Raw genomic sequence first — 23,568 nt, forward strand, 5'->3', positions numbered from 1 at the left:
AATATCAATTGTATTCTCTAAGCATAGATTATCAATTGACTAAACAAAGTATAACCTATCAGATTGAATCACAACTAATTAATAAAAATATGCAAACAATTTAAAACTCTGCAAAAGCAGTGATTGAGTGAATTATAAATTATAAATTAGAGAAAACAAAATAATTGCCAATTATTCATGCGTAAATAACTTCCTCATTTCCTTGGTTGTGGGAGAATTAGCTCATCATCATGTTGGAAACACACTCAAAATTCATTTTTATTGCTCAAAAGATGTTTACAAAAATGAAATGGAGAAAAACTATTAACCCGGGATTTGTAAGTTATATTTGTTACAAACTGAAAAGAACGATAGAACAGTATTGTCGCTGATTCTGTAGCTCTCGACCCACGCATGTGTGTCATTTCCACTGTTGAGATACGACTACTATTGCGTGCCTTATGTTCTTGGTGTTCTTCACAGCAACAGAAATGGTGATTCTTCTGCAACTCGACTTTCACAGCTCTGTAATCTCCCCAAACTCTCCGTAAACCTTCTATGATATCGCAACACCTTTTTATAACCCAACAACAGCAAAATCTCACATAATAACTTCATATAATTCTCCATTATTCTTCACGGCCAGTTTAGGAAATAATTCAGAGTTTTGATCTCTACACGCGTTCTGAAGCTTCCAAATTGCCATATTTAACTCCTTCACACTCCAAATAGTTGTTAGGGTCTTCCAAACACGTGCAAAATCCTCTGCTGCTCGAGCAAATCCCGTGATAACCTCTTCCGAGATTAAAATCCCATGTTTTCTTCTCGCGAGTTATCTAGACAAATTTAGTCGATCAAATCACTCATGATAGTTTTGTTGGGACATATCACAACTACCCAACAAATTTCAGCCCTTTAATCTATCCAGAACTCCTTCAAATTTTGATCGAAAATTACACAGTTATGTTCTTCATTTTCCCGTCAAAATGAAATTCAAAAGAAGAATATGGGTGCTAAGGATGAATTTGGGATACGCATAACCTTGGGTGCCCATTAGCCAAATCTGGGGTCCGTATAGCAAATGTCCTCTAGGGGTCCGAATAGCACTTTTTGAGCAACTTTTTCCACACAAGTGTATTTCTCGAAAAACACCTACACAAACATAAAAACACCATAATAAGTACAAAATCAAGCACTAGCAATAGAGACACTGAGGACAATTCAGACACAAAAATGTGTCTATCACTATCCTCATCTCTACTTGAACCAAGTTTCTTTTTAGTTGGTAAAGAATCCTGTAAACATTTCCAGATGAAAAGCTTGATTCTCTGAGAAGTGTTTATTGTCCATAATTTCTTTCAAATTTTTTTTGTATGAATTGTGGTTGAATCATTCGAGTTTTGAAGTTTGGCATATAGAGACTTCACTGAGAACTCTCCATTATTAGTTAAGAAGCCATCTGATTTTATCTTTTTTCAGTGATCCCTCTTTAGTTAAGAAAAGTCTTATGTTCAAGATTTCTCTGACCAAAGAAGAATCAAACATCGAAGTTAACAGGTTAATATTCCACTTCTTTGTTTCATAGTCAATCAACTTTGATAAAAGTGTTATGTTGGAGTTATTATTTGGGAAAGAGTTAGCTAAAGTCTCTCTCCTATTCGGTATCCATTTATCTTGCCAGATATCTATTGAAGTTCCATCACCCACCTCCCAAATGGTATATTTTTTTATGTGTTCAATACCCTGCAAGATGTATTTCCATACCCAAGAGGCTTGTGATTTCTTCTTGGAATGTAATGCACTAGTATTTTTAAAGTACATTCCTTTCAGTATTTGTTCTCATAAATCGTCAGGGTGACTAACTAACCGCCAAGCGATTCTACTAATCATTGCTTGGTTCAAAAGCTTTAATGTATATACCCTTAGAGTTTGTGTGTTTTCCCCACCAAAAATCATGTTGGATATCGTTGATACGCTTAGTTATTATCTTTGGTAGCACAAAACAGCCCATGCTGAAGATGGGCATACTAGAAAGCACTGATTTGTTTAATACCATTTTACTTGGTTGAGATAAGATTTTCCCAAGCCAAGTTTTTATTCTTTGTACCATTTTTTCTATTATGATATCAAAAGCTTTTAATTTAGACTTATCTATGAAGATAGGAGCCCCCATATGTGTATCTTTTATGTTAATTTTTTTTATTTTCATGAGCCTAGATATAATACCCTGATGCTTGTTATGAACCTTTTTACTAAAAAACAAACCTGATTTGGAAAAGTTAATTACTTGCCCTGATTATTTGCTAAAGAGGTTAATAGCTTCTATCAAGTTCTTACAACTTCCTAGATCTGCCTTAGTAAATAGCGGAAGATCATCTGCGAAAAACAGATGTGAGATTGGTGGGGATTTAGGCGTCAATTTAATGCCCTGAACTTTTTTCACAGTTTCCAGGTGACAAAGTAAACGTGAAAAGACTTCCATACAAAGAATGAAAAGGTAAGGGGATAGAGAATCCCCCTGCCTAATCCCTCTTGAAGGATTGAATTCCTTACAAGGGCAATCATTAAGAAGAACAGTTATAGAAGAGGAGGAAACACATTGAAATATTAACTCACACTATTCTATAGAAAAATCAAAAGTTGTTAAGGTTTTGATTAAAAAATTCCAACTGACTCTATCAAAGGCTTTCGACATGTCGATTTTTACGCCTATGTTCCCAGTTTTCTTTTTACTTCATTGAATGAACTATTTCATGGGCAACTATGATATTGTCAGATATCTGTCTACAAGAGATGAATGCAGATTGAAGAGGGGATATGATCTTTTCCAAGAGTTTTTTGAACCTATTTGCCATCATTTTAGCAGTGACATTATACGGTGTGTTGCATAGCCCTATCGGCCTAAATTCAGCTGGGTTTTTTGGATTTTTAGTTTTAGGGATAAGAAACAAGAAAGTTTTGTTAAGGTCTGGATTGAGTTTCTGTGTTTGAAAAAAGTTTTGAACTACTGCTACCAATTTTGGACCAACCGTTTCCCAGTTATGCTTGAAGAAGCTAACAGGAAATCCATCTGCCCTGGCGCTTTATTAGCTTTTAATTTTTTAATTACCTCCCATATTTCAGTAGCAGATGGAATTTCCATTAATTTTGTGTTTTCTTCTGTTGATATGCATGGTTCTATGTGAGATAATATTTCATTTCCAGAGCTTTCAGTACAAGATTTGAAAAGGTTTGAAAAGTAATCATTCAACACGTTTTCTATGTTGTTTCTAGAAGAGACAACCTTGTCTTGACTATCCTGTATGCAGTCGATATTATTTCTTTTCCTCCTTTTTAGAGTGGTGACATGAAAAAATTTCGTATTTCTTTCTCCTAGAGCAATTGTGTTATTTCTAGATTGTTGTTTGGCTATCTCCTCCTGAGTGTCATAAAGAGATTATAGTTCTATCAGCTTTTCTTCAATCAATTTATTGTTAGCATCCCCTGAGTTTCTTGAATGTAGTTTTCTATGAGTTTTAGAATGTTTTTGATTTTTTTATTCGGTTTTCCAAATATATCTCTTTTCCAAATGCCTAAGTTTTCTCCTAAAGTAGAGATGTTATTTATCAGGTCAACATCCGGATTCACAGAATTTGTGTTGTTCCAAGACTGTTTGATGACTTGAATACAAGAATCCTCTTTCAACCAAGTATCGTAAAACTTAAAAGAAGGACTCAAATACACCTTATCCGTGCACTTTCTAAAGATGTCGGACTCAAGCCAACTCCAGACACTTCTGGACACAATCATCATAGAGTAAAAGAAACACAAATATATTATTGGTGAATGTCCTCAACTAGTTGTTCGTTATTAGTCTTATCCCAATTGTTAGATTGGGTTCTTCTTCTTTCCCTTATGCTTATTTTCCTTATAAATTTTATGTTGTTTGATTCGCTCAAGTCTTTTCTATTTTCTAAAACTATCTTCAAGTTAACCCCTTTATCTTAAAATCATTATAATTTTTATCTTTGTCTTAAAAACTCTCTTTAGTGTTATTGATCTCAGTGATCTCTTCTTCTCTTTCGTCTTCTGGGTTTCTCGAGTGGTTATAATCTTAAGTACCCGGGGCCTTTTATCTTTGTTTCAGTGTATGTGCACCTGTTCCTTTTAAAAAATTATAGTCTTTCGCTTGGTGTGTTTATGAAGCAAGTGTATGTGCACTTTGTTTAAAGGAATCAACCTTAAATTTTATCAAAAATCTTAAACTTTATGAATTGTAGTTTTTCTTGAGATGGCTCTTCCGCTTCAAAGGATGGCATCGTTTGACTTTTAGAAAGAATCTGCATTTTTTTTCTTTTTGGGAAATCTGGAGTTATCCATGTAGTCTTCAGGTCTTTTAAATGTCTCTGGACAGTGGAGGACTTGACTGAGGTTACCTTCATCTTTGGGTATGGTTTTAGGTAGTTAAAGGCTTGGTAACGTCTTTTAAGAATATCTTTAGAAATATGATCGCTGATCTGCGTGGGTTTTGAATCACCTTTAGCATCCTGGTTTGTATAAACTTTTCCAGCAGATCATAGGAGCTAATCCTTGTAGGCTAAAAGTTGTCGTCTCTTATTAAGCGATCCGTTAGTTAAACTATTCGTGTTATTGATTTGCAATTTGCCATCTCTGTTTTGTGCTGCCGTAAGGTTTAAGTGAATTTCCTTTCAAGTTCGAAGATAATTAGAATTTTATCTTGACATATTTCTTCCTTTTTATGTTTAAATAATCATTCAAACTTTATGTAGAGCTAGTTTCAAATGCATGTTTTCTGTTTTCTCTTTTATCTTTTCGCTTGTTTGATATTACGTTAGAATCCAATAATAATTAGTTTATCCACTATATTTTATGTTTTAAATCTGCTAAATTAAAATTAATTAAATAAATTCATCAAATATATGACAATCATATACCTCACATCTAAACCTCTGCTCCTCTGACGCAATAAAACCCAAAGGTAAGCGGGTCTATTTCTTTGATTACAATCCTTCAAGTTTTAGTATTGTCGTTATCTATTCTTTTCAAGATATCCTGGTGCACCTCTAAAAATATTTCTTCGGTTTGTGGTTGTGCATCTTAGGGGATTATCGTTGTTTGGTTTGTATAATTTGGCTATACAGGGACCTGTTCTCCCTCTCTTGTCTTTTTAATCTTTTAATCCTTTTACTTTAATTTCTCGTTGTTGTTTGTTTTTAATTAATTTTCTTCATGCTCACTAGTTTTTGTAGTAGCAGTATTCATGCTCACTTCAAATATCTTTGTTGGTTTATATTCAAAATTTGCACAAATGGAAATTCTGTCTTGAAATGTCAAAGGAATTGCTAATAAGTTTACAAAACAGTAGTTGCAAAATCTTGATAAAACTAAAAACCGTGATTTTGTTTTTATTTTTGAAACTAAAGTCGATAAAAATAGGATGATCTCTATTGCACAATCTTTACATTTCCATAATTATGACTGTATTGATAGGGTAGGCTATGATGGTGGTCTTATCTTAATGTGGAAGGATGGAATTAGTTGTGACATTGTTTCAGCTGCTGATAACATCATTCATGTTGTTGTTAGGATACACCCTAGTAAGCCTGAAGTCCTAATATATTTTATGTATGGTTCCACCTATTCTGACCCAAAGAAAAAGCAATACAGTTTTATGCATGAACTTAGTCAAGAGGTTTTTCATCCTTGGTTAGTCATAGGTGATCTAAATTCTCATTTAAATAAGAATGATAATAGCACTCATTCTTGGGTCCATAATAAAGTTAGAGACTCGGGTGTTATGGATGTTGATTTTGAAGGAAAAGACTATACTTGGACTAATAATAATTTTGGCACAGGAAATAAGAGAGACAGAATTGATTTGGCTCTAGGTAACAATGACTGGTTTATTAAAAAATTTTCAAGCTAAGCTTTTGCACTTGAATTTTATTGGGTCTGATCATTGTCATGTTCTCTTGATTACTGATCCTATTCCTAGAAATCTTTGGAGATCTTTCAAGTTCTTCAGTACTTGGATTAATCATGACTCTTTTAGAGTTACTATGGATTCTACTTGGAATTTGAGCGTGCATGGTAGCTCTGCATTTATACTTAAGCTTAAACAACAAAGTGCTAGGCTAACCTTATCTCAATGGAACAAGATGGAGTTTGGTGATATCCACCAGAACACTCAAAACGATTCTAGTTCTAGTGAACAAATTAGTAGAGTGAAAGCTCTCACTAAAGGCTTGGAAAATTGGTATAGGATACAAACTGAATTTTATAAATTAAAATCTAGGGATAAGAATATTTCTGATTTGTATAACGATACTAGATATTTTCACTCTCTTATGAATAAAAGGCTGCATATCAATAGCATTAATACTATATGTGATTGTGCTAGTACTTGGTACAGTGATAGGTCTGGTATTAGTAATATTATCACCGAACATTTTAAAAATGTTAGTACTACCTCTAATCCGTGCTTACCTGATGATGCGTTTCATATTATTCCTGTTGTTCTTGCTGATGTAGATAATGCGTTTTTGATAGCAATGCCTACTGATGACGAAATTGAAAATGTAGTGAAGAGTATGCCTGCTTGGAGCTCTCCAGGTCCTGACGGGTTTCAAGTTGGATTCTATCAATCCCAATGGGATCTGGTAGGTTGATGTGGTTAAAAAATTCTTTGAATGTGGTTTAATTCCTAAAAGCTTGAAAACAACTTACATTCTCTCATTCCTAAGACTAGGGATCCTAAATTGCCATTTGATTTTAGACCAATAGGTCTCTGTAATGTTTCTTACAAAATTGTGTCTAAGATTCTAGCGGACAGGATAAGGCCTATGTTGAAGAAACTTATTTTGACTTTTCAAGCTTCTTTTGTTCCAGGTAGGGCTATTCAAGACAATATTATTATTGCTCATAAAATGATTCATACCATGAAACGTAAGAAGGGGATTTCTGGCACTATGGCTTTAAAACTTGATTTGTCAAAAGCATTTGGCAGGCTTGAATGGGACTTTCTTATTAAAGTCCTTGAAAATTTTGGATTTAGTAAAATCTTTTGCAACCTAATTTTTCAGTGCGTGTCCTCCACTACTATTAGTGTTCTTCTGAATGGATCTCCTTGTGAACAGTTTAATCCTACTAGGGGTTTAAACAAGGAGACCCCTTGGCTCCTTATCTTTTCATCATTGCCATGAAATTTTTATCTAGAAGTTTTATGCATGCTGAGACAAATGGAGTAATCAGAGGTGTGAAAGCTGCTAGGAGATTTCCTCATATAACCCCTTTACTTTTTGCAGATGACATCCTCATTTTTGGTGATGCTAGTATGAATCATATTGATAGCTTTTTTGGATATTTTGCATAATTTTGGTAAGTATTCTGGTCAACTGTTAAATTTTAATAAATCTTTTGTACATTTTTAGTGGTAATCTTAGTCCTGAAGCTTGTACTGATCTATCTAAAGCACTTGGTATGACTATTGTTAACGATTCTAAAATATTTATGAGCCCCTCTTTTACTCGGTCGCTCTAAACTGAGGTCTTTTGATCCAATTGCCCAATCTTTTGAAGCTAGACTTAAAAATTGGGTAAGTGTTTATTTAAACCAGGCTGGTAGGTTTATTATGATTAAATCTGTCCTTAACTCCCTACCAACTTATCAAATGGGGTGTTTTAAAATCCCTTCCACTATCATAAAGATATTGGATTCACTGAGGAATTTAGGGTGGGTTTATAGGTCTTATAAGGTTATTAAGTTCATTGCTTGGTCTAATCTATACAAACCTAAGGATTTATGCCGGCCTTGGCTTTAGAAATCTAGAATTGTTTAACCAAGCTCTTATTTGTAAGCTGGCTTGGAAGCTCAGTACCGAAAGAGATGAACTGTGGGTTCAAATTATGGAGGCTAAATATTTCAGAGATGTTAGTTTCCTAAATCAAGATAATATTAGTGACACAAGTTCCTGGATCTGGAAGAGTATACATAAATGCAGAGAAATTATAAAAAATAATAGTTTTTGATGTGTTAGATGTGGCACCAAGATCCGAATTTGGTCAGACTACTGGGTTGTTGGGATGGACTTTCCTCCTATTCCTTTTGCAAGTTTGGATATCACTCATTCTCTTATTGTGGTTTTTGATCTTTTTATAGTCGGTACAGGAACTTGGAATGAGGTGTTGATCAATAATGTTTTTCCTGTTGAAACTGCTTCTAAAATTCTTTCTATGCATGTCCCTCAGATGGGTGTTGATACATTCATATGGACTCTAGATAAAAAAGAAGTTTTCTCTGTTAAGAGTGCCTATAACATCCTTAGTAGTAGAACTAATGCAATTGTTGCAAATCATCTAATCCCGGTTCCATGGAAAGTCTTATGGAGAACTAAGCTCCCACATAAGTTTAAACTGTTTGTTTGAAAATGTTTGAAAGACATTGTTCCCACTAGAAGTAAGATCTCTAGATATAAAAATGAAATTAATCTTCAATGTGAATTTTGTAATTCACCCCTTGAAACTTCTAATCATCTCTTTATGGAATGTCGATATGCTAAATCTGTATGGATAAGTATTAATGTGAATATGCATAATGTTATGGATAGGCATGATAATATACTGAACTGGATTCTGAGTTGGTTCGATACTGCTTCTCACCAGAAGGTAGGTGGAAATGGTGATGTTGTGAAAAAGCTTTATCTCCTGATAATAACTATTTGGTTTATATGGAAAGATAGGTTTAGCCTTGTTTTTCAAAATATTAAGCTTAATATGATTCTATCTATTGAAGGAATACTCGATCTAAGTAGTGACTATTTATCTCTTAATAATTATAATGTGTCTTATAGCCCCCCTGTTTTGCAGATACCATCTTGGAATCCCTCAATCAGAAATTGCTACATGATCAACATAGATGCCTCTTTTATCAAGGAAACTCTTAAAGTTGGCATTGGTCTAATTATGAGAGATTTTGCAGGAGATTGGAAGAGATCAAAAGGAAAATGCTTTGATGGAGGGTTGATTGAGGACCATGAAGTGGAACAACTGAAATGCCTTGCAATGAATGATGCGGTGTGCTGGGATGTGAGCAAGGATTAGCTTCGGTAGTGTTTGAGTCAGATAATGAGGCTTTAGTTAAATGTATCAATGAACAAACATCTTATGTTCATTGGAGAAATTATGGACTAATTCTCGACATAAAATTTATTTAGGAGAATAATGCTGGTTGATCTTTTAACGTTATTAGGAAATTTAAAAATGGTGTAGCAGGTTTTTTTGGCAAAAAAATCCAGGACTACTATGATTATATTCGAGTGCGATGAGATGGTTCCTCATGATATTGAAGATGTAATCCTTATGGATAAACCAATTGTAGTCATTGATTCTCTGTAAATAAATTTTCTTCTGTATCAAAAAAAAAGAGCCTGAGAGATTATCCACGTCAGTAGTATATAGTCAAATCCTTATTTATTGACGAAGTACAATCAAATTGCGTGGTGGTTTCTTATTGGCACATTATTACTAAACTTTGTACGTTCAACAAAAATGTTTAAGGGTCACGAATCTTGATCCTTCTTTTTTTTTGATAAAAGGTCTGAAATAAAAAAAACTAAACAACTCTGACCATTCTCGGGTAAGACACACCATGAATGTCAGCAACAAGACTATTACTTATTACATCTGGTGGATTACTAATCCACTGCCCCTCTGAAATTCTCTTTGAAGCCTTTTTCGACAAATTGTCAGCAACAAAATTTGATTCTCTGTATTGATGAAAGAAAACAAGATCTTCATATTTCTCCCTTAGATCTGTAATGTATTGGACAAGTCCATTGAGGTACCACGGTGTATCAATTTCTCCCTTACACAACTGAATGGTATAGGCAGAGTCACACTCAACTTCGAGTTTCATGATTTCCAACTGGACAGCGAGCTGCAGACCTTCTCTTTCCGACCAGACATCAGCAACATTACTCCCATTCTGAAAAATATATTTTGCATAGCCTGCCATAAAATACCCACCATCATCCCTAACCACCCCGCCAATTCCTTCATGTAGAGAGTTAGTAGAGGCTCCATCTGTATTCAACTTATGATAACCTGGTTTAGGAAAATTCCACTTGACTAAAATTTCACGCTAACGTTTAGACCTCTCTTCTTTATGTATGACAGTGAAATAATACTCTCTGGCTTTCCTAACAGCCAAAGCTAAAGTTCTAAGAGAAAATGATAAACAGTTTCGAAATCACAATTACAAAAGGAACAAATGATAAACAGTTTGTTAATGCTCCACAAAAACTTTCGGTCAGCATTAGTATTCTCAGTACCAAACTTCCCAGAAAGAAGCTAAAGTAATTGTGATTTACAAAAGGAACAACCAGGACTAGAAGCAATACCTTTCCTGTAAAGATACTCATTAAGATTAAGTTTATTGTGGCCTAATTTCCACAAAAAGAATTTGATTTTCTGTGGGAAATTAATGCTCCACAAAACTTCCAGTCAGCATTGGAATTCTCAGTACCAACCTTCCCAGAAAGAAGATATTTGTAAGCCTCTTTAACACTTACCTTCCCATCATTCACATATGCCCACACCCTTTTATCACACCTATCACCACTCGATGGAATAGGAACATAATATATTCTCTTTTTAACCTCCTCAGAAACAAGATTTTCTACAGCAGACAGATCCCATTGTCTTGTATTTAGGTTGATGACATCTTTAACATTGAGAGAAGGGATATTATCACCCTCCACATTGGTGATATCAGACAATGGGAGTTCAATGATCCAAGGATCATTCCAGAAATCCACAAGACTACCAACACCAATACACCATCTTAATCTACCTTTAATAACTTCTTTTCCTTGAATTAAACTTCTCCAACTGGAGGAACAGTCACTCTTAGTCTTACTTGACCAAAAGTCATCATATCTGAAGTACTTAGCCTTCAAAAGACTATCCACATCAGATCTAGGATCTTCGATGATCCTCCAAGCCATTTTAGCGAGTAAAGCTAAATTATTAAGACCCAAATCTCTCAATCCTAAACCACCTTGAACAATGGTACTACAAACAGTAAGCCAGTTAATATTATGCATTTTCCTAGACTTCTTATCTCCACCCCACATAAAACTCCTCCTAAATTATCAATCTTATTTACAAGACCTTTAGGAAGCTTAAGCATGGACATAACATGGTTCAAAACAGGATCAAGCACAGACTTTATGAGAACTGACCTACCAGCTATGTTCAATGACCTAGATTTCCACCCATCCATTCTATTGCTAAGTTTTTCTAACAAATCATGAAAGGTATTTTCAGAAACCCTACCCCATTGTAAAGGGATCCCTAAGTACTTACCTGGTGTAGAAGCAACCTGAAATTTAAGCGCTCTAGATATTACCATAGTGAAGCTCCTTCCAAGTTGCTAGAAGTAAATAAGGTCAACTTAGCATCGCTTATAACCTGGCCAGACCATCGGCTAAACTTGTCTTAAATCAACCTGAGATTGCAAGCATTCTTGTAATTGGCTTTCAAGAAAATAATGTTGTCATCAGCATACAAATAATGAGTTATCATAGGAGCTTCTTTAGCAACCGTATAACCCTGCAGAAGTTTTGAGTCAATACCAGATTGTAAAAGTCTAGATAAAGCTTCAAGACAAAGAATGAAAATAAAAGGAGACAATGGGTCTCCTTGGCGTATCCCATTCTTTGGAGTGAAAACTTTACTTGGAGCACCGTTAATAAGAACTTGAAAAGCAACAGAACTTATACAAGTCATAACCCAATTCACAACCTTATCTGCAAAACCAACACATTTTAGGATTTTAGCAATAAAAGGCTAACTAACCCTATCATAAGTTTTATCAAATTCAAGTTTGAGAGCTATCCAACCTTTAACACCTTTCTTAGATTTAAAGTAATGAATAATTTTATTATAAATAATAGTCGAGTCAAAAATGGACCTCCTTTCTATGAAAGCATGTTGGTTCTTAGAAACAATTTTGCTCATAACTGGCCCAATCCTATTAGTGAGGATTTTGGTTATCATTTTCATAGCATAATTATGTAGACTAATGGGCCTATAATCTTTCACACTTGAAGAAATACTTTTCTTAGGTATCAAAGCAATAAAGGTTCTATTCAGCCTATGATCAAGCATGCCATGAAAGAAAAAATCCGTAACCAACTTGATCATACATGGACCAACAATTTCCCAATATTTATGAAAGAAAATCCCTTGAAGACCATCAGGCCCTGGGCTTTCATAGAACCAAGCTGGCGCATAGCGTTTTTAATTTCCATAACAGACACATTCCTAGTGAAGCCAATGTTTTCACTATCAGAAATGACGTTATGAAATAATCTTTTAATTTCAGCATGGTCTAAACTAGTAGTAGTAGAGTTAAAAAGAGAATTAAAATGATCAGTAATTTCCATTTCAATCTCATTATCAGAAGTTAACCACTTACCAGTTTTATCCTTAAGCATGCAAATAGAATTTCTTCTCCTTCTAACCAAAGTGGGAAGTATGAAAAAATTTATTGTTGAGGTCCCCATCTTTAAGTCACTCCCCCCTAGACTTTTGTTTCCAAAAAACATCTTCCAATTTAAGCAAACTCAGATAATCATACAAACAACCAAACATGTGTTGCCTAGCCTCTTCAGTAGGAGAATTATCAAAAGTATTTTGGGCTTCAGTAAGATTAACAAGAGCATTTTCGATCCTATTATAAAGATTACCAAAAACATTCTTGTTCCATAGCCTAGCTTCTTTTTGTAATCTCTCAACATTTTCGAAATAATTTTGATTACTACTTCCAAAAGGATTATGCCAATTTTCTTTGACTACATCATGAAATCTATTATCATGGACCCACATAGCCTCTAACCTAAAAATTCTATGTTTAAACTTCTTTTTAGGATCTAGATCAATTAAAACCACTCTATGATCAGAGTTGAAGTAAGAGAGGTGAAATACATGTGCGTTTGGGAAGCTCTTGCACCATTCCTCATTAGCTAAAACACGATCCAACCTCTCCTTGATGTTTGCAAGACCAATTCTTTTGTTATTCCATGTATATATATGACCATTAGCTCCCAGATCAATCAAACCACATTGGTACATAACATATTTGAGCTCTTGAAGTTGACTTGCAGACGGCTCTCTTCCACCAGCTTTTTCATTCTTAGATCCTGTCGTATTCAGATCTCCCATAACCATATGACCAGCCTTTCCTACTTCAGTTATGGCTCCAAGCTCCTCCAAAATCTTCTTTCTGTTAACCTTATTTGTGTTCCCGTAAATAGAAGACATAATCCATGGTCTTTTAAACTTAGCCGTAACCATATCATGAGCAGCCCACCTTGACTCTCTGGTAGCCTGGATATCTACCACATCCGGATCCCAAAGAATGCACATACCATCTGAAAATCCCTCAGGGTCAACAACAATCGATTTCATAAAACCCAATTGTCTAACAATACTTGGAGCATGAGTTGCGAGTACTCTGGTTTCCAGCAAAGCCATAATTGTTGGCCGATGTCTCTTGATCAATTTCTTCATAACACGGATAAAAGAGGGCCTAGCTGCACCTCTATAATTCCACACTAAAATCTTCATCGACAAATTATCAATACACTTAGCGAACGATAAAGGCCTTGTTGGACCACTATGGACGGTGCTTCCATTCTCCTTGCTATTACTGGCTTGTTCAACTCCAGAATTGGGGTAAACTTTGTCTTGAACTTCCGTTGGTAAAACGAATCCACATCCAAACGGGTATCGAAGATCATCTCGAACTTCTAAATATCGTTTGGGCGTCTTATTAGTGTTGGGGTTTCCACCATCGGAGCCATGTCCACCACGACTCTTGATCCTTCAGTTCCTTGCAGCAACACAAATATGTAGACCAACACCCACAAGGCCACAATATTTTGCAACAGTTCCTTGGAAAAAAAAATGTCCACAAAAATGATTTCTCGCAACAAAATCTCTAGCATGCGAAAGAAAGAGGAGCTAATCTCCTTCATCAACTGCTGATCAACAACAGCAACAAAATCCACCTGCTACAAAAGTGAGAATCTCTTCATTAGCAACACCTTCTGATGGTCTTAATTTTTCTGGAAAAATATTCTACTGCTCTTAAAGGCATCAGAGTAGAATTGGATCTAGATTTTGTTAGACTTGCTAAGAAACTTTCTGAATCAGTGAATCCTGTAGAATTTCATGATCATGTACTGCTCTCAACTAATAGTTATTGAAGATAATGGGTATAGTGTGGGTAAGTTTCGAAAGAAGTTTGATATATTGAGAAGGATATCAGAAGATGAGAAGATGAATAGAAAGACTATAAAGGAGTGTGAATTGCAGAGAAAGGATAAGAATTTAAAGTTTCTCTAACTTTGAATAAGATTGATGCGTTAAATAAAGAGATGAAGGTGTTAGAAGCTTCTGCAAACGCTCAGAAGAAATAGATTGAGACTTTGGAATCGATGGAGATGACTTATGCTGAAGAAAGATATCTGATCTGAAAGATATATTAGCAGCTGCATCGGCACCTTAGTAGAAGGAGGCGAAGAGGGGGGTTTGTTGGAAATAATAAACCAATACTATATTTGGAGTTATCTTGCGATACTTTGGTCTTTGGTTCTAGAGAGTTCTAGAAGAGTTCTATCTTAGAGTTTGGATTATGTTAGGAAAGTGTCTTTATTTAGAGTTTGATATTTGTTAGGAAAGTGCTTTGAGTAATCGTCAAGTTTGTGAAACTATAAATAGGCTGTTGAGCCAAGAGAATTTATACACCGAATTTGATTATCAATGTAGTCTTTTATTTGCTTCCGCGTGTGCTCTCCTCTCTCTTGCTCGATCCTACATTTGGTATCAAAGCAAGGTGAGAGGAAGAAAGAGGAGGAGAGAAAAGTTGAAGAAATCTGGTAGAGAATTCATGGTGTTCTTAATTTGTGAAAAGTTACGGTGATAGTGAAAGTTGTGTTTTGGTTTGAGCGATTGTTTGCAAAAGATGAATGGTTTGTTTTAGAAGTTCAGGAAAGAATGTTGGGTTGCTGTCAAAGTTATACGTTGGAAACACTATTGGAGGAATGCGAGACAGGAAAGATGGTTCTGGTGGAGTTTTTTTTTTCCGGTAGCAAGAACATGGAACAAGTTTGAGAAGAAACGCAAAGTGCCTCTGTTAAAGGTGATATACAAGATGAAGGAGAGATGGATGCTTATTTTTGACTATGGGTTCTGAGATTGTTGTTGTGAACCATTGATAAGCTTTTTGGGTTATGGTAGATTGGTTCCAGTCCATTGAACTTGGAAGAGCTTACGTCCGTGAAAACAGCTAATAAGGAGGTTGTTGCTGACGGTGTATGGCATCTTTGTAGATGGTTATCAGCCTTTGGATGGCCGAGATATGGAAATTCTTGAGGTTGTAAAAACATCTAGAACTTACCATCTCAAAAGTGAAAAACAGTAGGGGTGTAAATTTTGCCCGGCAGCCCGAGGCCCAGTACCGTCCGCCCTGTCCCATGATAGCCCATGGGTGACCGTGGACCTTTACGGGCTGGCCCGACCTAGACCATTTAAATAAGAGGGCGGGCACAGGCCACAATTCAAATTTTCTTGCCCGGCCCAATACCTTCCCTATTATCCCGTCAATGCTACCCGCCATGTTAGCCCGCTAGTGTTATCCATTTACCTAGCCTAAGTGACTGTTCTCATTTGTTTTATCCTAGAATATACTTGGTACATATACTTAATACAATCAACCCTCATAGTTTTCATATGTATTTCTTAACTTTTATTCCATTGGAGTCTAATTTTGTTAACCATATAGAGAAAATATTGAGCAAAATCTAAGACAGTTTCCTTTTCTGATGATTCAATTCATGAAAAATTATAGGAAGTTTGGTTTATCTTATTCCCATCTCAATTCTCGTATTTGATTATTAATTTTAAGTAAAACTTGTGTATTATTACTACTTTCTTTTATTTTTAACAATATATATGTATAATATATATATTTGTTTGTAATATTCAAGACCCTCCCGGCCCTACCCGCCCGAGCCCAAATTACAAAACAGGCTTGGGTAGGCCATGGGTACTAACTGTAGATAAATAACCCTGCCCGCCCGGCCCTTTTAATTTCATGGATAAGAAATGTTCTGGCCCGCCCTATACCGTCCCATTTAATAAATAGGTCGGGCTGCCCGGCCCGGCCCAATTTACACCCCTAAAAAACAGGCGTTGGTAAAAAAACTCGGGAATTAGGGTTTTATATATAAAAAAAAAGGGGAAGTCGGAGTATGCTGGTGTTAATAGGGTTTACAGAGAAAAACCCGCATCCCAGATGAGACGAAGGTACACGCTGTAAGATTGCTGCCATTAATGGTGGATGATGAATATTTGGTTGATCCGTTGATCGCTTTCAAAAGTTACAGATGGGCTTGTAGTCAAGACTAGAAGGAGTTGATGTTTCTCAGTGGGTAACGACTATTAGCGATGGAGCTAGGTTTGGCAGAGATGATGATTTTTGCTGTCGTTACATAGACAGGAAACGAACTAAGAAGGAGATGGTGTTTTCTTCCAATGAAGAGATACTAAGATTACTTGTTACTGTCATGGTTTGTTTGGTTGAGATGGACTTCATACAACTTCGTCAGAATTATGGAAGAGAGCTGTGTTATTTTAAGATCGAGAAGCAGGGACCTGTAGATTGCTGTTAATGTTGGATATTTTCAACAAACCCTTGAATTGTAGGCATTTAGGTTTTTCTAGGGTTTCTATTATCAGTTTGAAAACTGAACAGAATTCTCGTTTCACCAATGGACGCATTGAAGGAAGAGACGCGCCTGTTCACTCTGAAAAGATGCCTGTAGAGATGAAGAGTCATCTCCAAAGGGTGTGATTTCCTCTTTAAATAGGAGACTTGTTTTAATTCAAAAACACATCTCAACTCTCTCTGTTTTCTTTCTTACAAGCATCATCAGAAATAAAACCAGTGTGTTCTTGATTGGATTAAGGTCGTACAAGCTTTGAATCTAACACTATTGTGGGGCTTCAAGTATCCTGACGGTGATATTCATTGACATGTTTGTACTCGCCAATTCAATTGGGAAAGGGTCGAATAATTGTCGAAAAGAATCTTTCATTAGAACCTTGAACCCTATTACAACATTCTTTTCTTCACCCTGTTTTACTGTCAATTTTCCAACAGTTAATACAAGAAGGGAATTAAGATGGGTTCTGGTAGCTGTTACTGCATGTGGTTAATGGTGTTGGGCTAGGAGATAAAGAGCTTAGTTGTTGAGAAGTGGGCATTCGATGATACATGGCAGTAGTGACGTCGACGACGTGAGATGAAAGTGTTATTGAAAGTTGGTAACAACTGGTGATAGATGTTTTACAAAGAGCTATCACAGTTGCAAGAGAACTGTCACAGTTGAACAGAAGCGTAACTGAAGGATGTCACGGTTATTAACAGACGCTTACCGAAGGTTTGTTATAGTTTGACAGAAGAAAAGGTCACAGTTTGTGACAGTTAGCGTGACGATAGGCTGGAAGTGTCAGTCTTAACAGGCATGGCTGTAAGTAAACAAGGGTTGTTGTGGCAGAGCATTGGTTGATTTTAGAGGGTGAAGAATATTTGGGTAAGTGGTTGACTAAAAGGGTTAGGTTATGGATTTGAAACCAATATAAGTAGAAAATCAAAGTTGGTAATGCAGTCAGGAGGACTAGTACAGTTTGATGGATCAAAGTTGGTACTGCAGTCAGGAAGGACTGGTACAGTTTAATTAAAGTTGATTGAATTCAGAAACTTATAATGACAAGGAATATTGGATGGTATGTTTGAGCTTAAGGGAGGATGGTGTCATGTTGGAGTTTAAGCTCAAACATGTTGGTCGAAGAGTTTGTGGCGAAAACTTGGAAAACCTACTAAGTGTGGCAGACTTTGGAAGATTAGTTAGAGCTTGTGGCAGAAGCGTGACTGGAACAGAGAAGAAGAAAGAACAACAAAGTTGTGAAGAAAAGAAGTATCAGTATGTATTTTGGCTTCATTTCTTATCCTTTGTGCTAGTTATTTTGTTCTTTTATTCTTTTGTTCTTTGATTGCAACATGAGTTGTATAAGTAAGGCGTACGATAGGAGTGTGTGTTTCTTCTGTGAAAAGAAGTGGACTTGGTTTCTTCAAGTATGAGCAAGTGGATAGATCACAACTTATTGAGTTTTACTCTCCATAGAGATCCGGATAGCAAGTTGAACATTGAGATTCCGGAGCTTGTTAGGGAATGTTACATGTAGCTGCGGTATCATGAAGTATCGGGACAGTGGGATGTGATTCCCCATCTTCGGTCTAAAGGAGATGGAGTGATATGCATGGTGGCATGCTGTTTAGACTATCACATTCTACTAAAGCAATTAAGAGCCTGAAGAGTGAACCGTTTTTTTCGGTTACAAAGGATTGTTGAGAATGTTTCTCAAAGAAGTTTCAATTGAAGTGAGGCTTGATCAGTGTGTCGAAATCTTGGAGTAATGATAGTCTTGGTTTAAGGGAGGATGTTTAAAATAATGAACCAATACTATATTTGGAGTTATCTTGCGATACTTTGGTCTTTGGTTCTAGAGAGTTCTAGAAGAGTTTTATCTTAGAGTTTCGCTTATGTTAGGAAAGTGTCTTTATTTAGAGTTTGATCTTTGTTAGGAAAGTGCTCTGAGTAATCGTCAAATTTGTGAAACTATAAATAGGCTGTTGAGCCAAGAAAATTTATACACCAAATTTGATTATCAATGTAGTCTTTTATTTGCTTCCGCGTGTGCTCTCCTCTCTCTTGCACGATCCTACAGTTTTGATGATTTAGTCTCTTTTGTTCTGATGGTTTGGGACTTAAATTTTGCAAGAAATAAAATTAAATTGTGTATTAGTAAAATTGCCTTGCTGGTTTTAGCCAAGTAGAAATCACATGTGACTGGACAATAATATGTTTGTCAAGTCCTTTTGGTACCAACAAAGACTGAATGCAAGTACTGCTACAATATGATTGTTTGATCATTCTTAGTTTGATGGATTTTACAAAACCCCTGAAACAGACAACCTACACGGCTTTCTCAATTGCTTCAATGCATTCCAATACCGACGCCTTCTTTGACATTGCTGCTATTAAGGCTTCATAAGCAGCCTTGTTGTTTTTCAAAATGGAGGCAGCAAACAATACCTGCAATGAATTGTCATAGTCCAATATAATTCAGGTGAATTATGTCGTTTATTTTTCTTTAATCCGTAGCAAAGTGAGACGAAAACTAGTTTTGTTAACATGAAAATAAAAATTGATGTAATTTAGATATGCCAGTGTTGATGATGCATATAACACCAGTTTCAGAGGAACTTACAGCCCATCTAGTGAGATTCTCTTGCTGTTGCTTGCCTATTGGTGGCTGGCTCCTGTTTATAAATCTCTGCAGAGAATACAAGTGGTGGTGTTGGCGAGGGAGCGGTATAAATTTATACAGTGTTCTGCGATAAATGTTATCTTTACCTGGAGAGAGAATAGATCTGCAGATTGACCAACAACTTTATCATATTTCAAACCTTCAGCTGCCAGTCCGGCCATTGACACCACAGCCAACCTAAGTGAAAAGAGCGAGAGGTGAGTACGTTTCTATTGCAGTTCTTCACAAAGATAACCATACTAGTTGATACCTGTCTAATTCCTTTGCATCAAGCTTCCCACTGTATATAAGTTTTTGCAACCTTTCGTCAACCAGATTGACATGCTCTTTTCCAATATCTAGTGAATACCCCAAAATAGGTAGTCCAAGCAAGTATGCCACTGAGATTGAAAAATAACTTCCATATCAGTCGTGCATTTAGCGGCACTACCAGGAAAGGCAGTTAGTGACATAATTTCAGATATTACCTAAGAAATGAGCCGCCTCATGGCTAACAATTCTTTCCTGGTAATCCGGAAAAAATGATGAAAAGGCACCTATCCCAGCTTGGAGAAGCCTATACTTGCAAGACCATAAAAGGTTAACATGCCCCAGAATACTTGCATCTCATAATTCTAGCGAAGTAGACAAACAAAATGCATAGGCCTGCAAATACTCCCAATTAAGGTACTTACCCAGGTGAAACACTTCCAACACCCAGAACCACCAAAGAAATACTCCCAATTAAGTAAGGCACAAAGAAACCCCAATCCTGCAAACTCCATAGTCTAGGTCATGCTAGCATACTAGTATTGACATCCGGTGTAGCGTAATGATATTAATAAGACACTATCTAATTTCATAAATCACCATAGAGGTAAGAAAGAAAGTACCCCTGGAAGTTGGCCAGTAATGATAGCAAGAACACTTGTTGTTCCCACCACTGTGGCTAAGAAAGCTGCCTGCACCACTAATTGCAATCAACTTAATGAAGAGTAGCTAGAATCCAAAACATGGCAACACAATTCCATAAAATAAACAAAGACATGACAGAATTCGTAGAGAATGTTTCATGCTACAATTTAGATAAGGACTTCTTGAGAGCAAAGACTAAGCGAGGAACCAATTCGAGTACAATGTAAACAATTTTTCAAATTTATAAAAGTTTCCATGATGGCACATTAGTGTACTGTGTAATTTCTAGTTCCGCTAGTGCAACGAATTGTGGTAAGAGTGTTCTATTACTTAGCAAGATGTAACATACAGTACTTACATCATTTCTTACGCTCGGAACTGCAAGATTCTCCGCGTTCTTAATTCCAAGAGTTGTCAGCTCACGAAGTGATGTCTGCGCAGAGATGTGCATTTTCTGATTAACTAACTACTTCAAAATTACAATGTATGATGCTTTTTTTGTTTTCCGGTACATTTGCGAATTTTGTAGATGTAGCACTTGCCAGATTATAATGGAGGACTGACTGACCATACGTCGTGATACATATGGTTGAGAACTCCAGTTTTTAGCCCAACCATCTTCCCTTAGCTTATCGAGCGCCTCTTTGGCACTGTCACTATCTTTCTGAAATAACCGGAAAAATTACATAAGCAACAACAACATATCGACAAACAAAATATTTTCATGCCATGAATTGTTAGAGCTAATTCACCTTAGAAATGGCAGCTTCAAGTGTCTTCAAGTCCACATCTGGAGATGGGGATGGAACGGTAGAAGAAGAAGCCTTCATTCTCCATCTTCGCTGAGGTACTTTGACGCAATTAAGATAATTTTTTGAGAGAGGAGTAATTGAGGTTACAGAGATGATCGACATTACAATATGTGTGTTGCTCTTTTTTTTTCTTTTTTTTTATCTAGCTATTCATGAGCCATTTGAAGTTTTTCTTAAGATAACAATTGTATGGCCTAGTTGAAGAACCGGATAAGGTTGATGAGACTATGAGCTCGCAGGACCGGGACTACGATATAAAATCCTTGGATGAAGTTCCAACATTTCTCCTTTTTCTAATCCATGGCTAGGTGACAAGGTCACAACTTCGACTCCCGCCAACACTCCGAAATATTTTATTTATTGTAAATTTTGGTTAAAGCCCCATTTGGGATTGTTTTTTCAACCAAATGCACTTTGTAACAAACTTGTAACAAACTTTTACTAAAAATTGTGTTTGGTAAAAAAATTTCAAAGCACTTTCATTTTAGGCCTGCTTTTAAAAGCTACTCAGTACTAGCTTTTAAAAGCCGGAAAAGCAGAAGTTGTGGATCCACATAATTTGATTTAATTGATTCTCTATTTTAACCTTGTTATTTTATTATAAAGACAAGTTTTACCCTTGAATACTGTATACTTATCATTATATTTCTAATTTCTATTTTATTTATCTATTTTTCATTTTTCATTTTAAAATAATAATTACAATATAATAATATTTTCTTAAGCAAACATAATCATAATTTTTTTTATTAAATAATAACAATAATTATATAAAATAATAACATAAATATTACAATATATTAGAATTAAAAATATAATTTATTCTAATTAAAAATATAATTTATTCTAATTAAAGTGTATTTAAAACTAAATTTTCAAATATGTCTATTTTCGTCATTAACTACATCATCAGCACTTTAAAATACAAGTTTACCAAACAGAATTTACAGTTTGTTAATTTCACAGTGCTTTTTAAATTATAGTTTACCAAACATCATGCCGATTTATTCTACAGCACAGCACAACAGAAAAGCACTTTTCTAAAACTCACAGCAATACCAAACTAGCCTTAAGACTTTTCTTATTTATTAATTTTGGAAAATGACTTGGGCGGTGACACTTAGGATAGAACCGTCATTTGAGGCATACTGAAATTTTTTGGGGCATATTGAATAGGACAAAAACAGGGTTGGAAATAGTGTTTCTAGAGCACCCCATATCCATCCATTTTTCATAAAGGAAAAAATACCCTTAAATGATTAGTGTTTAATAAGTGTTAGTTTTAATGATTAGTTGTTAATGATTAGAGTTAGTGTTAGTGTTAATTTAGGAGAGTAATTTTATTTTAGAGAGATTGATTGGGTTAGAAGAAGAAGAAGACGACAAAGTGGAAAGAAAAAAACCTTTATTTTTTCTTTTGAGATCTTTATGATTGTTGATAAATGTGGAAGATGATGTTTAATATCCATTTGCAGGTTGAATTATCCAAAAGATTTAATTTTTACAAGAAGTTCGCTTGTCCAGTGTTGGGTTCGTCTTACAATTATCAACTGAACCTACTTATAATGAACAGTTCGGCTTTTAGTTACTAGCCGAACCTAACTGGTAGATGAACAGTTCGGCTCATTCGAAACACAATACTTGTTAGCCGAACTTCTGTTTTGTATATTTTGCGGCAACTTACAAGTTAGAAGTTCGGCTAATAAATGTGCTTTCTTGATCAGCCGAACATGTTTCTGTATTTTTGATAGGTGCATTATTTACATGTTTATAGTGTCAATTCAATCCTTTCTTTAGCTATTATTCTTGCATATTACTTTTCATTACGTTTTTTTTTCTATTGTGCAGCCTTTGTTTGGATGAATCGACCAAAAGAAAGTGAAGTCTACTAATGGAGAATATCAAGGTCTAAATTAAATTCATTCAAATCAATGAGATATTATCGTCATCTTCAAGAGAATGAAAAGACGAAAACAACGCAAAAAGAATGAGGTCATTCCCACATCGGACGAAGAAGTTATGGCCAAAATAAAAATCTTCAAACTTGAGTGTACAGAGATAAGTTCGGCTGATAACTCATCATCACGAGTTAGCCGAACCTGGAGCCTACAAATCAAGATTTTCGAAGTGTTTACAGAGATAAGTTCGGCTTAAAAGTAATCCAATAGAGTCATCCGAACCTGACAACCACACGGGGTAAATTTCACTTGTTAGGTTCGGCTGGAAAATGTTGGCAAGGTATTAGCCGAACTTGACACTGTTCAGGGACATGTTTGGATGCAAAATTGACTTCTATCTCAAGGAGAAACGGTTTCGAAAGGATTCTAAAGCCTAACTTTGAGAGCTTTATATAAGAAAATCCCTAAGAAGAAATCGTTCAATCTTTGTCATCTCTTTACACCACATTTTATCATTCATATTATCTT

The 23,568-nt window shown here is 35.6% G+C and overlaps 1 protein-coding gene across 1 annotated transcript; it reads right to left on the minus strand.

Annotated features, from left to right (window-relative positions):
* Positions 1-18,878: 18,878 nt before the first annotated feature.
* Positions 18,879-21,353, minus strand: LOC113287010. Its single transcript, XM_026535667.1, has 10 exons — positions 21,083-21,353; positions 20,899-20,994; positions 20,689-20,763; positions 20,309-20,377; positions 20,111-20,187; positions 19,904-19,992; positions 19,687-19,816; positions 19,523-19,613; positions 19,377-19,442; positions 18,879-19,201 (listed from the first exon to the last, which is right to left on the minus strand). The coding sequence occupies exons 1-10, from the start codon at positions 21,242-21,244 to the stop codon at positions 19,082-19,084; spliced, it is 975 nt and encodes a 324-aa protein (XP_026391452.1). The 5' UTR covers positions 21,245-21,353; the 3' UTR covers positions 18,879-19,081.
* Between the last annotated feature and the right edge of the window lie 2,215 nt (positions 21,354-23,568).

The sequence above is a fragment of the Papaver somniferum genome, chromosome 6 (genome assembly GCF_003573695.1).
Source record: "Papaver somniferum cultivar HN1 chromosome 6, ASM357369v1, whole genome shotgun sequence".
In the NCBI taxonomy this organism is placed as follows: Eukaryota; Viridiplantae; Streptophyta; class Magnoliopsida; order Ranunculales; family Papaveraceae; genus Papaver; species Papaver somniferum.